General features: G+C 35.6%; 1 protein-coding gene across 8 annotated transcripts in view; it reads left to right on the plus strand.

The window, feature by feature from the left end:
- Window positions 1-16,607, plus strand: part of LOC100026505 (complement factor H) — a 179,790-nt gene that overhangs the window by 48,059 nt on the left and 115,124 nt on the right. For 5 of the 8 annotated variants that reach the window (XM_007481000.3, XM_007480999.3, XM_007481003.3 and 2 more), the window contains one exon: window positions 14,340-14,516. The exons of the other annotated variants lie outside the window; for them this stretch is intronic. In XM_007481000.3, the coding sequence (XP_007481062.1) occupies window positions 14,340-14,516 (177 nt within the window). The remainder of the gene's footprint in view (window positions 1-14,339; window positions 14,517-16,607) is intronic. 8 annotated transcript variants of the gene reach the window in all.

Genomic DNA, 16,607 nt, shown 5'->3' on the forward strand with positions numbered 1-16,607 from the left:
TACATTGTTGCTTGAGGTAATGTATTGATTCTTTTTCATTTCATCCTTTTATTTAGGTATCTAATTCTTTTCTTCTTTCTCATCTTCTTTCCCCTCCTCTGTTAAAACCATTCATTCAAAATCGCACTTGAATTCTCTTTTCAAAATTTTCTTGTTAATTTTTTTCTTATGGCCTTTTCTCTTAAAAGGTTTGTTGATCTTGTTCCCTATTCTCCATATCCAAATTTTTAATCTATGATGAATATTTTTTTATTTATTTCTTCTTTAGTTTCTTTTTATTTCTCATGTAATGAAATATTCCAAAGTACTCTGTTTATGACTTCTCTTTTAAATATTTTGTGTCATTTTATGCATATCTATGTAGATCTTGTTCCTCTATACCTTCAGTTTTCTATTATGCTATGCTCTTAGAATATCGGTTGCTGAGAAATGTATAAAGGTAGAGGCATCATCTCATGTTAGAAAGTTTCCACTATTCCAAATTCTTCCATCCCATTTTTTTAATATGTTCAATTTCAAACATTATTCCTTGGTTACAAAAATCATATTTTGTTCCTCCCCCCCTTCCTGTAGCGGACATGCAATTACACTGGATATTACATGTGTCCTTGATCAGAACCTATTTCCATGCTGTTGATGTTTGCCCTAGGATGTTCATTTAGGGTCTACAACCCCAAAAATATCCCCCTTGACCCATGTAATCAAGCAGTTCTTTTCCTTCCCTGTTTTTACTCCCATGGTTTTTCCTCTGAAAGTGGATAGTGTTCTTTCTCATAGATCCCTCTGGGTTGATCAGGATCACTGCATTGCCACCAATGGAGAAGTCCATTACATTTGATTGTATCAAAGTGTATCAGTCTCTATGTACAATGTTCTCCTGGTTCTGCTCCTTTCACTCTACATCACTTCCTAGAGGTTGTTCCAGTTCCCATGGAATTCCTCTGCTTTATTATTCCTTTGAGCACAATAGTATTCCATCACCAACATATACCACAATTTGTTCAGCCATTCCCCAATTGAAGGGGATCCCTTCATTTTCCAATTTTTTTTTGCCTCCACAAAGAGCACAGTTATGAATATTCCTGTACATGACTTTTTCCTTATTATCTCTTTGGGGTTCAAACCCAGCAGTACTATGGCTGGATCAAAGGGCAGGTAGTCTTTAAGTGTCCTTTGGGCATAGTTCCAAATTGCCCTCCAGAATGGCTGGATTGATTCACAACTCCAGGAGCAATGAATTAATGTCCCGACTTTGCCACATCCCCTCCAGCATTCATTACTTTCAGTTACTGTCATGTTAGATAATCTGCTAGGTGTCAGGTGATACCTCAGAGATGTTTTGATGTGCATCTCTCTGATTATAAAAGATTTAGAAAAATTTTTCATGTACTTATTAATAGTTTTGAATTCTTTAACTGAAAATTGCCTATTCATGTCCCTTGCCCATTTATCAATTGGTGAAAGGCTTGATTTTTTGTACAATTAATTTAGCTCTTTGTAAATTTGAGTAATTAGACATTTCTCAGAGGTTTTTGTTATGAAGATTGTTTCTCAATTAGCTACTTCCCTTCTAATTTTGGTTGCATTGGTTTTGTTTGTACAAAACCTTTTTAATTTGATGTAATCAAAATTATTGATTTTACATTTTGTGACTTTTTCAAAGTCTTGCTTGCTTTTAAAATCTTTCCTTTCTGAAAGGGCTGAAATGTGTACTATTCTCTGTTCACATAATTTACTTATAGTTTCTTTCTTTATGTTCAAGTCATTCACCCATTCTGAGTTTATCTTGGTATAGGGTCTGAGGTGTTGATCCAAACCTAATCTCTCCCACATTGTCTTCCAGTTTTCCCAACAGTTTTTATCAAATAGTGGAATTTTTTCCCAAAAGCTGGGGTCTTTGGGTTTGTCATAAACTGTCTTGCTGAGATCATTTACGCCAAGTCTATTCCACCGATCCTCTTTTCTGTCTCTTAGCCAGTACCATATTGTTTTGATGACCACTGCTTTATAATATAGTTTGAGGTCTGGCACTGCAAGGCCTCCTTCCTTTGCATTTTTTCATTATTTCCCTGGATATCCTTGATCTTTTGTTCTTCCAAATGGTCTTTATTATGTTTTTTTTTTCTAATTAAGTAAAAAAGTTTTTTTGGTTGTTAAATGAGTATGGCACTAAATAAGTAAATAAGTTTGGGTAGGATGGTAATTTTTTTATGTTACCTCATCCTACCCATGAGCAATTAATGTTTTTCCAATTGTTTAGATATAGTTTTCATTGTGTAGAAAGCATTTTTGTAGTTGTGTCCATATGGTTCCTGTGTTTCTCTTGGCAGATAGATTCCTAAGTATTTTATATTGTCTAAGGTGATTTTAAATAGAATTTCTCTTTCTAATTCTTGCTGCTGAAATGCATTGGAGATATATAGAAATGCTGATGATTTATGGGTTTATTTTGTGTCCTGCAACTCTGTTAAAATTGTTGATTATTTTCACTAAATTTTTAGTTGATTCTCTAGGATTCTTTAAGTATACCATTTTATCATCTGCTAAGTATGATAGCTTAGTCTCCTCATTGCCAATTTTAATACCTTCAATTTCTTTTTCTTCTCTAATTGCTACTGTTAGTGTTTCTAGGACAATGTTAAATAATAGAGGTGATAATGGGCGTCCTTGTTTCACTTCTGATATTATTGGGAATGCATCTAGTTTAACGCCATTGCATACAATGTTGGCTAATGGTTTTAGATAAATACTGTTTATTATTTTTAGGAAAGACCCTTCTATTGCTATACTTTCTAGTGTTTTCAATAGGAATGAGTATTGTATTTTGTCAAAGGTATTTTCTGCATCTATTGAGATAATCATATGATTTTTTTTTATTTTGCTTGTTGATATGATCAATCATGTGGATGGTTTTCCTAATATTGAACCACCCTTGCAGTCCTGGTATAAATCCCACCTGATCATAGTGAATAACCCTCATGATGACTCGCTGTAGTCTATTATAATTTGGTCTAATTGAAGCCCTTAAAGAAGAAAGTTTGAATAAAAAAAACATTTTACTCCTTTTCCCTCTCTTTCTTATTTACCTTTTCATGGATTTGTTGATCATTGTGTTTGGATATCAAACTTTCCACTTATTTCTGTTCTTTTCTTTACAAATATTTGTAAATCCTCAATTTTGTTGAATACCCATACTTTCCCCTGGAAGTATATAGGCAGCTTTAATGGATAGGTGATCTTTGGTTGAAGACCCAATTATCTTGCCTTTCTCAATACCATGTTCCAAACCTTGTGGTCCTTTAGTGTGGAAAGTGCCATAGTTTAAAAGCTCTTAAATTCGACAATTACATTCATGGGAGTTGTCTTTTGAGGATTTTGTGTAGAGAGTGTTCTATGAACTCTTTCAGTCTCTATTTTAATCACTTTTTCAGGAACATCAGGGCCTTTTTCTTGGATGATTTCTTATAGTATGATGTCAAGATTTCTGTTCATTTCTGGATTTTCAGGTAGACCAATGATTCTGTCTCTCTTTGCTCTATTTTCCTGATCTTTCATCTTCTCAGTGAGATATCTTATATTTTCTTCTATTTTGTCAGTCTTTTGTCTTTACTTTATAAATTCTTGTTGTTTTGCAAGATCATTGGCTTCCAGTTGCCTAATTCTGGTCTTTAAATACTGGTTTTCCCTTTCAGTTTGGTCTATCCTGCTTTTTGTGGCTTCCAGCTGTTTCTCCAATTGTAAGTTCTTGTATTTTAAACTGTTATTTTCTCTTTGAACTATTTCCCACTTCTCTTGCCAGAAGGTTTCCATCTTTTTGATCAGCTTCAATTTAAATTCTTCAAGACCTTGTGGACAATTTCAATTTTTTGGAAGGTTTTGGTGCATTTATTTAAATTTCCACCTTTATTTCCTCGGCAGCCTGGGTTTTTCCTCCGTAAAATTTTTTCAGGGTCAATCCCTTTTGGTTTTTTTGGAGGGAGGTTTTTGTTCCTGGGCACAATTTTCCATCACTGTGCAGGTTTTTCCTTCCCTTTTTGGTCAGAAATCTGAGTGAGATGGGCAGGCTTCTGATTATGGAGTTAAGGAGCAAGGATTTTGCCTGAGGCAACCTCTTGAATCTCCGCAGCCTCTGCTTTTTGCTGCCCTTCTCTGTACTATTTTCCTGTGAGTGCCCATGGTCAGCGCTCTTCAGCCTTCTAGGGTTTCTGGTATACCTGCTCACAGGGGTAGGTCTTTGGTGGTCTTAGTCACCTCCCAAGGACCTAGAAGTGCCTCTTACTCAGTCTAGTGGTTCCCCTACTCACTCACTGATTCTGGCATGTGCTGGCTCTGACTCTGGCTCTGTAGGTAGGGTGGGGAGGGGTAGATCATCTTGCATTTTGTGGGAGCTTTTTCACCCCCTTATAATGTGGAAATGCCCAAATCCCAGGTACATTCAATGCTACACCCTAATGTAGGGTTCCTTCATTCTTATAAATTTGTTTTTTTTTTTTTTGGTCTTTTGAGGTAGTCTATATGGGTGGGTGCTGAGGAGATGATGAGTCTTTTGCCTAGACTGCTACCATGTTTACCCAGAATGCCTCCTTCCATCCCATTTTAACCCATGACTTCTTGATTATGATTTTCTTTCCTATCTATTATAAGACTTCCTCTAAGTTTCCAGTCCTTCCCAGGATTCTGGATATATCTGGATTTCTGAGTTATTGGTTCTTTTCATCATCACAAATTATAACCCTCCCAGTCATTTATGACAAGAAGTATATTCATCAGACATCCTAAAGTGACTGGATTATAATAGATAGATTACCTATTCATTTTTGAATAAGTAAAAATAAACAAAGCATATCTGTGCCTATTTTAAGAACTTCATTGTCCCGTCTCCCAATAAAAGTGTTACCTATTAATAGCCAAGAAAAACTTATAATCAAATAAGTTTTCAGAAAAAGGGACAAAATCTTTTTTTTATAAATATTTTAGGAATTCCAATTTTTAAAAAAAATTTATTTATATTTTTTCCAAGTTTTCCCTCTCTCCCTCCCAATTTCACACTAAATATAGCCAACTTTTGACATATTGCTACATGTGAAATCATATAATAAATATTTCCATACATCAGTTCTTTCTATGGACGTAGATAGCATCTTCCTTGGTAAATCCTTTGTAGTTCATTTGAATATTTATATATTTATATTATTCAAAATAGCTTTACCATTCCCAGTTATACTTCAAATGATATCAAACAAATCACTAAATACAACTTTTTATTGGTTTTAATCATTTCACCCTTCATTATGTCATGCACGTCTTTCCATACCTTCCTAAAACCAACTTGCTTGTCATTTGTTATATCACAATAGAGTTTCATTGCAATTGCAGACCACAACATATTCAGCCATTAGGTGGACATGCCTTCAATTTCTACATTTTTGCAATCAAAGAGAAAGGTGCTATATTTATTTTAAAATGTATAGGTTCTTTTCCTTTTTCCTGATCACCTTAGGTAATAGATAGACCCAACAGGAATGTTAATGGGTAAAAAAATATACAAACTGATTTATAGCAATTTTACCATAATTTCAAGCCTCGATCAGTTTACAGTAGACCAACAATGTACTAATGTTTCAGGTTTTTCACATTCTCTCCAAAATTTTACATTTTCCTCTTCTTTTACTTTAGACTATAAAAAATGATGTTTGAAAACTTTTACAATGTTCATTTCTCCAATCAAAAAATATTTAGAGAATTTTTATATGTTTATGTGTAGCTTTGATTTCTTCAAAACACTGCCTATTCACATCCTTTGACCACTTATTAAGCAGAAAATGATTCACATTTTGACTCAGTTCTGTAGTTTTGTATGTTTTTGAGATATTAGACATTTATTTGAGAACCTATCTCTGAAAATTTCCCCCAATATTCTGCTTTCTTTCTAATCATGCTTACATTGGTTTTATTTATATAAACATTTTTAATTTAATGTAGTAAAAATTATCATTTTCTTTATAATATCTTCTTTTATTCCCAGGTCATATATCCATTTTGATCTTATCTTAGTACATTATGAAAGACATTAGTCTACATCTAGTTTCAGACTGTTTTCAAATTTTTCCAACAATTTTTACCAAATAGTGAATTCTTTTTTTTTTTTAACATTATTTTATTTGGTCGTTTTCATACATTATTCATTGCAAACAAAGATCGTTTTCTTTTCCTCCCTTCCCCCCCCCTTTCCCTCTCCCATAGCTGACGCATGATTCCACTGGTTATCACATGTGTTCTTGACTCGAATCCATTTCCCTGTTGTTGGAATTTGCATTATAGTGTTCATTTAGAGTCTCTCCTCAGTCTTATCTCCTCCAACCCTGTAGTCAAGCAGTTGTTTTTCATCAGTGTTTTTACTCCCACAGTTTATCCTCTGCTTGTGGGTAGTATTATATTTTTTTTTAGATCCCTGCAGATTGTTCAGGGAAATTGCATTGATACTAATGGAGAAGTCCATCACCTTCAATTGTACCACAATGTATCAGTCTCTGTGTATAATGTTTTCCTGGTTCTACTCCTTTCGCTCTGCATCACTTCCTGGAGGTTGTTCCAATCTCCATGGAATTCCTCCACCTTATTATTCATTTGAGCACAATAGTATTCCATCACCAACATATACCACAATTTGTTCAGCCATTCCCCAATTGATGGGCATCCCCTCATTTTCCAATTTTTGGCCAGAGCGCAGCTATGAATATTCTTGTACAAGTCTTTTTGTCCATTATCTCTTTGGGGTACAAGCCCAGCAGTGCTATGGCTGGATCAAAGGGCAAACAATCGTTTATCGCCCTTTGGACATAGTTCCAAATTGCCCTCCAGAATGGTTGGATCAATTCACAACTCCACCAGCAATGAATTAATGTCCCCACTTTGCCACGTCCCCTCCAGCATTCATTACTTTGCATAGCTGTCATGTTAGCCAATCTGCTAGGTGTGAGGTGATACCTCAGAGTTGTTTTGATTTGCATCTCTCTGATTATAAGAGATGTAGAGCACTTTTTCATGTGCTTATTAATAGTTTTGATTTCTTTGGCTGAGAACTGCCTGTTCATGTCCCTTGCCCATTTGTCAATTGGAGAATGGCTTGATTTTTTGTACAATTGATTTACTTCTTTATAAATTTGAGTAATTAAACCTTTGTCAGAGGTTTTTATGAAGATTGTTTCCCAATTTGTTGCTACCCTTCTGATTTTGGTTACATTGGTTTTGTTTGTACAAAAACTTTTCAATTTGATGTAATCCAGATTATTTATTTTGCATTTTGTAACTCTTTCTAATTCTTGCTTGGTTTTGAAGTATTTCCCTTCCCAAAGGTCTGACATGTATACTATTCTGTGTTCGCCTAATTTTCTTATAATTTCCTTCTTTATATTCAAGTCATTCACCCATTTTGAATTTATATCGGTGTAGGGTGTGAGGTGTTGATCTAAGCCTAATCTTTCCCACACTGTCCTCCAATTTTCCCAGCAGTTTTTATGAAATAGTGAATTTTTGTCCCAAAAGCTGGGATCTTTGGGTTTGTCATATACTGTCTTGCTGAGGTTGCTTGCCCCCATTCTATTCCACTGATCCTCCTTTCTGTCTCTTAGCCAGTACCAAATTGTTTTGATGACCGCTGCTTTGTAATATAGTCTGAGATCTGGGACTGCAAGACCCCCTTCCTTTGTATTTTTTTTTCATTATTTCCCTGGATATCCTTGATCTTTTGTTCTTACAAATGAACTTTGTTATGGTTTTTTCTAAATCAGTAAAAAAAAATTCTTGGAAGTTCCATGGGTATGGCACTAAATAGATGAGTTTGGGTAGGATGGTCATTTTTATTATATTGGCTCATCCTACCCATGAGCAGTTAATGTTCTTCCAATTGTTCAAGTCTAGTTTTATTTGTGTGGAAAGTGTTTTGTAGTTGTGTTCATATAGATCCTGTGTTTGTCTCAGGAGATAGATTCCTAAGTATTTTATTTTGTCTATGGTGATTTTGAATGGGATTTCTCTTTCTAGTTCTTGCTGCTGAGCTGTGTTGGAATTATATAGAAATGCTGATGACTTATGTGGGTTTATTTTGTATCCTGCAACTTTGCTAAAGTTGTTGATTATTTCAATTAGCTTTTTGGTTGAATCTCTAGGATTCTTTAAGTAGACCATCATGTCATCTTCAAAGAGCGATAATTTGGTCTCCTCCTTGCCTATTTTGATGCCTTCAATTTCTTTTTCTTCTCTAATTGCTACTGCTAGTGTTTCTAATACAATGTCAAATAATAGAGGTGATAATGGGCATCCTTGTTTCACTCCTGATCTTAATGGGAATGGATTTAGTTTATCCCCATTGCAGATGATATTAGCTGATGGTTTTAGATATATACTGTTTATTATTTTTAGGAATGACCCTTCTATTCCTATGCTTTCTAGTGTTTTTAGTAGGAATGGGTGTTGTATTTTATCAAAGGCTTTTTCTGCATCTATTGAGATAATCATGTGGTTCTTGTTGGTTTGCTTGTTGATGTGGTCAATTATGTGGATAGTTTTCCTAACGTTGAACCAGCCCTGCATCCCTGGTATAAATCCTACTTGATCATGGTGGATGACCCTTCTAATCACTTGCTGGAGTCTTTTTGCTAGTATCCTACTTAAAATTTTTGCATCTATATTCATTAGGGAGATTGGTGTATAATTTTCTTTCTCTGTTTTTGGCCTGCCTGGTTTTGGAATCAGTACCATGCTTGTGTCATAAAAGGAGTTTGGTAGAACTCCCTCTTTGCTTATTATGTCAAATAGTTTGTATAGTATTGGGATTAACTGTTCTCTGAATGTTTGATAGAATTCGCTGGTGAATCCATCAGGCCCTGGGGATTTTTTCTTAGGAAGTTCTTTGATGGCCTGTTGGATTTCTTTTTCTGATATGGGATTATTTAAGAAAACTATTTCTTCTTCTGTTAGTCTAGGCAATTTATATTTTTGTAAATATTCATCCATATCACCTAGGTTGGTATATTTATTGCCATATAGTTGGGCAAAGTAGTTTTTAATGATTGCCTTAATTTCCTCTTCATTGGAGGTGAGATCCCCCTTCTCATCCTTGATGCTGTTAATTTGCCTTTCTTCTTTCCTTTTTTAAATTAAATTAACCATTACTTTGTCTATTTTGTCTGTTTTTTCAAAGTACCAGCTTCTAGTCTTGTTTATTAGCTTAATAGTTCTGTCACTTTCTATTTTATTAATTTCTCCCTTAATTTTTAGGATCTCTAGTATGGTTTTCTTCTGGGGGTTTTTAATTTGTTCATTCTCAAGTTTTTTGATTTGCATTTCCAATTCCTTGGTCTCTGTCCTCCCTAATTTGTTAATATATGCACTCAGGGATATGAATTTTCCTCTAAGTACTGCCTTGGCTGCATCCCATAAGGTTTGAAAGGATGTTTCACCATTGTCATTTTCTTCAACAAAATTGTTAATTATTTCTATGATTTCTTCTCTAACTATCCGATTTTGGAGTATCACGTTATTTAATTTCCAATTAATTTTTGATTTGGGTCTCCATGTACCCTTGCCGATCAATATTTTAATTGCCTTGAGATCTGAAAAGGCTGCAGTTAATATTTCTGCTTTTCTGCATTTGAGTGCCATGTTTCTATGACATAGTGTATGATCTATTTTTGTGAATGTGCCATGTGGTGCTGAAAAGAAGGTGTATTCTTTTTTGTCCCTATTTATTTTTCTCCATATGTCTATTAACTCTAATTTTTCTAAGATTTCATTCACCTCTTTTACCTCTTTCTTGTTTATTTTTTGGTTTGATTTATCTAAATTTGATAGTGGTTGGTTCAAGTCTCCCACTAATATGGTTTTACTGTCTATTTCCTCCTTCAATTCTCCTAGTTTCTCTATTAAAAATTTGGATGCTATACCATTTGGTGCATACATGTTGATTAGTGATATTTCATCATTGTCTATACTTCCTTTTAGCAGAATATATTTACCTTCCCTATCCCTTTTGATCAGGTCTATTTGTACTTTGGCTTTGTCAGATATCATGATTGCAACTCCTGCCTTCTTTCTATCGGTTGAGGCCTAAAAGGTCTTACTCCAACCTTTAATTCTAACCTTGTGAGTGTCAACCCGTCTCATATGTGTTTCTTGAAGACAACATATGGTAGGGTTTTGGGTTCTAATCCAATCTGCTATTTGTCTACATTTTATGGGTGAGTTCATCACATTCACGTTCAAAGTTATGATTGTTATTTGTGGATTTGCTGGCATTTTGATATCTTCCCCTTGTTCTGACCTTTCTTCTTTAGCTTTCTTCTTTTGAACCAGTGATTTACTTTAGGTCAGTCCCCCTAGTCCCCTCCCTTGAGATGCTTCCCTTTCTAGCCCCTCCCTTTTTATGCTCCCTTCCCCTCCCCCCTCTCCTTCCCTCCCTTTTTGTACTCCCTCCCCCTCCCCCTCCTTGATTTTCCTTTCTTTCTTGCCCTAATGGATAAGATAGAATTCAGGATCCCACTGGATCTAGATGTTCTTCCCTCTCAGATTTGATTTCACTGAGAGTAACATTTAAGTAATTCCACTTCACGCTCTCTTCCTCTCCTTCTCATATGAGAGTTCTTCCCCTCCCCTTCCCTTGTGTATCTTTATATGGGAAAGATTATTCTATTGATTCCCCCCCCTATTTCTTGGAGTTAATCTTAGTATTATCGCGGTTCCCCCCTCCCTTTTCCTTTCTTTGCCCCAACTTTCCCCAAATCTTCTTAATGCCCCAGTCTTTCCCTATGCATGTTTCTTCTAACTACTCTTATGATGATACAATTTAGGAGAGTTACACAAAACATTTTCCCCACATATTAATATATATAATTTGATGTAAATGTAGTCCTTATAGAAGAGAGTTTGACTTAAAGAAAAAGATAAGATTTATCTCCTTTTCCCTTTCTTTCATATTTACCTTTTCATGTTTCTCTTGATTTCTGTGCTTGGATATCGAACTTTCCACAGAGCTCTGGTCTTTTCTTAGCAAATGCTTGGAAATCTTCTATTTTGTTGAATGCCCATACTTTCCCCTGGAAGTATATAGTCAGTTTTGCTGGGTAGTTGATTCTTGGTTGGAGACCCAGCTCTCTTGCCTTTCTAAATATCGTGTTCCATGCTTTGCGGTCTCTTAGTGTGTTAGCCGCTAAGTCGTGTGTGATCCTTATGGGAGCCCCCTTATATCTGAAGCTCTTCTTCTTGGCTTCTTGTAGGATTTTCTCCTTTACTTGGAAGCTCTTGAATTTGGCAATTACATTCCTAGGGGTTGTCTTTTGGGGATTTAGTATAGAAGGTGTTCTATGAATCCTTTCTATTTCTATTTTGCCCCCTTGCTCCAGAACGTGAGGGCAATTTTCTTTTATAATCTCCTGTAGAATAATATCCAGTTTGTTGTTTACCTCTGGTTTTTCTGGGAGACTGATAATTCGGAGATTTTCTCGTCTCCCTCTGTTTTCCAGGTCCGTGACCTTCTCAGTGAGATATTTTATGTTTTCTTCTAATTCATTAATTTTTTGGGTTTGCTTTATTGATTCTTGCTGTTTTATCTTCTCACTTTCTTCGAGGTGCTTAATTCTGGTCATTAGGGACTGGTTTTGCTTTTCAGCCTTGTCTGCCCTTCTATTGGATGCTTTGAGTTCTTTTTCCAGTTGAGCATTCTTATCTGTCAGACAGCTGATCTCTTTCTCCCATTTTTCTTTCCAGGTTTCCATCTTTTGGATAAGTTCCAGTTTGAGATCTTTCAGAGCTTGTTGATAGTTTCCATTTTGGGAGGCGTGTTCTGAATTTTTTTGGATTTCCTCCTCGTTCTCCTCTTTTCCTTGGGTACTTCCACCATAAAAGTTTTCAATAGTCGCTTTTTTCCCTTTCTTCCTGGAGGCTTGATTTTGGGCCATGTGAGCCATCCCTTTGGTGGTTTTATTCCTCTTTCCTTTTTGGTCTGGGATCTGGGTTATATGGGTGGTTTTTCTGTGAATTTAGGTTGCTGCAGAGTAGTTCTTCCCAGCCTCCGAGGTTTCTTAGAGCACTGGGTCCCTGGTCACAGCCAAACTGCCCAGGTGTTCAGCTCCGCCCAGATAATCAGCACATGGTCCGCCCCTGTGTTTAGCGCAGCCCGCCCCAAGTACAGCTCTGCTGGATTCTCCAGTGAAACCACCCTGAGACGTTTTTACCTGGCAGTCCCCAGATCCCAAGGACCCTGGAGTGCCCCCCAAGACAGAGATGTTCCCCACTCACTCGCTGTCCCAGTGAGCACTCAGGTAGCTCACTCTGGTTTAGTGGGGGAGGTGGGGTGGGGCAAGGGTGGCTCAGTTCACTTTTCTGTGCAAGCTTTTCCTTCTTATTTTAGTGTGGAAATGTTCAAGCCCCACGTACCTTTGCCTCTGTGGGGTACTGGGGAGTCCTTCTGTTCCTCCAAAGGTGATTTTATGCTCCTTTGATGTAGTCTATTTCATTCGGTGCCGGGGAGAGGAAGCGTGTGGCGTCTAGATTGCAGCCATGATTACCCGGAAGTCACCAAATAGTAAATTCTTAATCCCCAAATTTGGATGTTCACCTTTGTCAAACATAATGTTACTATAATCTTTTGCAACTATTTGTTGTATGTCTACTCTGTTCCAGTGATCTACTTTTCTATTTCGTAGTATCAGATAATTTTGATAATTACTGCTTTAGAATACAGTTTGAAATCTGGTACTGCTAGACTGCCTTCCATAACCTTGTTTTCATTATTTCCTTTGATATTGTTCACTTTTGATTTTCTAAAATAATTTTGGTAATTTAATTGTGAGGGTATTGAATAAAGGCATTAGCTTAGGTAAAACTGTCATTTTATTATATTTTTTCTTCCTACACACAAACAAATAATGTTTCTCTAGTTATTTATTTTATTTGTATAAAAAGTATTTTATAATTGTGTTCAAACAGTTTCTGGTTTTGTTTTGGAAGATATACTCCTATTTTTAATTCTATCTGCAGTTAATTTAAATGGGTTATCTCTTAATATCTTTTCTTGTAAGACATAGTTTTTGAAGTCCTTCACAACATGATGTCAACCAATTTTCCAACCTCATTGAATGTTACTTCACATTCCATCCTCTCTCATCTTTCCAAACTGACCTCTTTCTTCCTCAATAATTTCATTCCATATCCCATCTTATGAATTGGCATGGGCCACTCTGTTATAAGGAAAGAGAGAATTTCAGTAGGATCTGAAGAGGATGCAGGGGCAGGGGAAAGTTCTAGAATTCTACAGAAGTGACTGGACTGTTTTCTAACAGACAGTTTAGGAGAGGGTCTTGGCTTGGCTCCTAGTGTGGACCTAGGAAACTTGGCATCTCTTCCATGGCTGTCCTTCTGCTACATACCAACTTGTTCTTGTGTTATCCTGATAGCTGAGAGATACACCAACATCATCTGTCAGTGAGAACTTTCCCAAAGCTCTGGTCCTGTTTAGTTCCACCCTAATTTCTTCTATTCTTATCCAAGAGGATTTTTGTTAATGGAGTGTATTTATATATTAGGGTCTGGAACTTAAAGTAGACAGGTAAATGACAGAGTAGTTACAATCTTTCTCAGAAGATCTCCCATAAGGGATATACTATGGATTGGTTGGGAGGGTTAGATAAATACTATAGATCAGATGTATCCTCATTCTTTTCCATATCTTCCTTTGCCTAAATAAACAAACAATCTTGTGTTTCTAAACCTGATTATTTGTTATCTTGTTACCCATAAAATGTTGGCCTTCCCCAAACCCTGGGTCTTCTGATACTGGCCCAAAATATTATCTTGTGAACCTACAAACATCCCTACAGCACCCTGGTTTATTCTATAACACTTATGTCAACTCTCATACACTGAAAGCATTTCTTCATGATATTTACCTCACAAAAATCCTTGCTTCAAAATTTAGTTTGAGTATGACCTTCTACATAATATCTTTCCTGTTTTCCAAAAGGGTTTGAGTCCTCCTTTCCAATCTACATTTTACTTTATGCTTATTTTATTTATTAACTTTGCATTTATCATATATATTTACATATATTTATATGTAATTACTGTCTTTTCCACTTTAATGAAATGCCTATCACACTATCTGCACATGGATATTTAAAAATGTGTGGTAATAGATTTATAATTTTCTCCTCCAACCTTTCATGGAAAGAATATTTAATGAATTTCTTTGTCCATTATAATTTATCTTCTTTTTTCTTGCAGATGTGGTCATGAAACTTTACTCCTTTAACATTATTTTATGTTCAATTTTTTATGGTCTACAGGACAGTGCTCCATTCGTTCAATACCGAATGGCCAATTTTTACCAAAAAAACAAACTTTTAATGAAGGTGAAGTGATAACAGTTAAATGTTATGAAGGCTACAGTCTTCAAAATAATCAAGAAAAAATTGAATGCACCAAAAAAGGCTGGTCTGTTGTTCCAAATTGTGAAAGGCTAGGTAACTAACCCTATTACATTACCAGTTTTGTATCTATTTTATGTTTGTTTTCAAAAAGCAAATCAGGTAGTAAAGATGCTAAGAAAAGTGAGGATGTATAAAAGGTCAATGGGAGGTCTTTGCTATCCAGGAGACTTTATAGTTCAAGTTTTTATCCTTATCCTGAATTCGTAATATATCACAAGTTGAGGAGAATTATTATGCAAATAAAAATAGGAAAGAGAGATTATGACTTAAAAGGAGAAGCTACTTTGAATCAAGGAGGGCCCAGGGAGTAAATAGAATGAAATTTTGGTTACATGGAAAGTCCCTCTCAGGACTGGCAGAAGGGGAAAGGAAATAAGAAGAGCAAGAGAAAATAAAGGAAAAATTAGTATGAATGCTTGAAAATACTAAATCATAATAATGTGCTAAGTTTGGAATCTTTAAGATGAAGTTGTTTGATCATTAAGGAAATTAAAAAAGCAAATCAGAAGGTAGCCCATCCCTTTCTCATACCAATCCTCTAGAAGGTATCATCATTAAAGTCATATCTAGCTTTGTTCTTTTATTCACTTTGTAAAGTTAGATGGGTTTTTCTCTTCTATCCCTCACTTTCTTTTTTTTTAATAGTATTTTATTTGATCATTTCCATGCATTTTTCATTAAAGACAAAGATCATTTTCTTTTCCTCCCTCCCACCCCCTGTGGCCGATGTGTGATTCCACTGGTATCACATGTGTTCTTGATTCGAACCCATTGCCATGTTGTTAGTATTTGCATTAAAGTGTTCGTTTAGAGTCTCTCCTCTGTCATGTCCCCTCAGCCATTGTAGTCAGGCAGTTGCTTTTCCTAGGTGTTTCTACTCCCTCAGTTTGTCCTCTGCTTATGGATAGTGTTTTTTCTCCTTGATTCCTGCAGATTGTGCAGGGACATTACACTGCCACTAATGGAGAAGTCCATTACGTTCGATTATACCACAGTGTGTTTGTCTCTGAGTACAATGTTCTCCTGGTTCTGCTCCTCTCGCTCTGCATCACTTCCTGGAGGTCGTTCCAGTCTCCATGGAACTCCTCCACTTTATTATTCCTTTTTGCACAATAATATTCCATCACCAACATATACCACAATTTGTTCAGCCATTCCCCAATCCCTCACTTTCTATGATAGTTATTGTTGGAACTTGGGTACCATTCAGGGAGAACTTTTCCTACTTCTCACACATAGAACAACAGTTGGAAGAGGAAATATTTTTTGTAGAAGTAGGGTACTTTAGTCTTAATATTCTCAATATAAAAAATAGATCATAAATCATGGAATCATCAGGATATTTACTTGAGGTTTGGCTAACTGCTAATATTAAAATATTCTGCAAAGAAATGAGTCTACAGTGATAATTTTTTCAGATTAATTTAGTTACTCATTCCATTAACCAGTATCATATAGCAAAATAATGGTTTTACATAAAAATACTGTTTGACATTGAATTAATGGTCTTTCAAAGGAACTCTGAGAAAGTTGTGTGAAATTTGTTGTAAGAATTGTCCTCTCTAGATTAAGTTCAGGATGAGTGGCAAGGGATATAAAGTTAAAGCTAATGTAAGTCCAAGGGATCTGTTTTCAAAAATGTCCTCCACCCTAATTTCTTCTTACCCACAAAAAATGTACATGGGCTACATATTTGAACAAAATAATTTCCATATTGTAGGTAGTATTTCTCTGGAGATTAAAGTTGTCTGCATTCTTCTCCTGTTCCCTGGGATTAAAGAATCCTTGGGTATCATAGTGTTTCCTGAAAAATAACCTAGGGAAAACAGATGGAGGGACATGGCTTCTAAATGGAATGAAAGGGCTGAATCAGAAAGGAAGATATGTAGAACAGGGTCAAAAATGGCTTTGGTGAAATTAAGTTATTGTGTCCATAAAAATCATTTAATTTTCTCTGTATTAATCAATAGTATAAAAAGTTATAAACAGGTATGTTGTCATTTTTGGTTCAGAAGAAGAGTCAAGTTTGGAAATAAGTAAGGATAAATGGGAAGATGAATATATGTTATTACAAACTGTCAGATACTGGCTAAAAAATAGAGTGGCAGATAGTGGAATAAATTA

This window comes from Monodelphis domestica, chromosome 2, assembly GCF_027887165.1.
Source record: "Monodelphis domestica isolate mMonDom1 chromosome 2, mMonDom1.pri, whole genome shotgun sequence".
NCBI lineage: Eukaryota > Metazoa > Chordata > Mammalia > Didelphimorphia > Didelphidae > Monodelphis > Monodelphis domestica.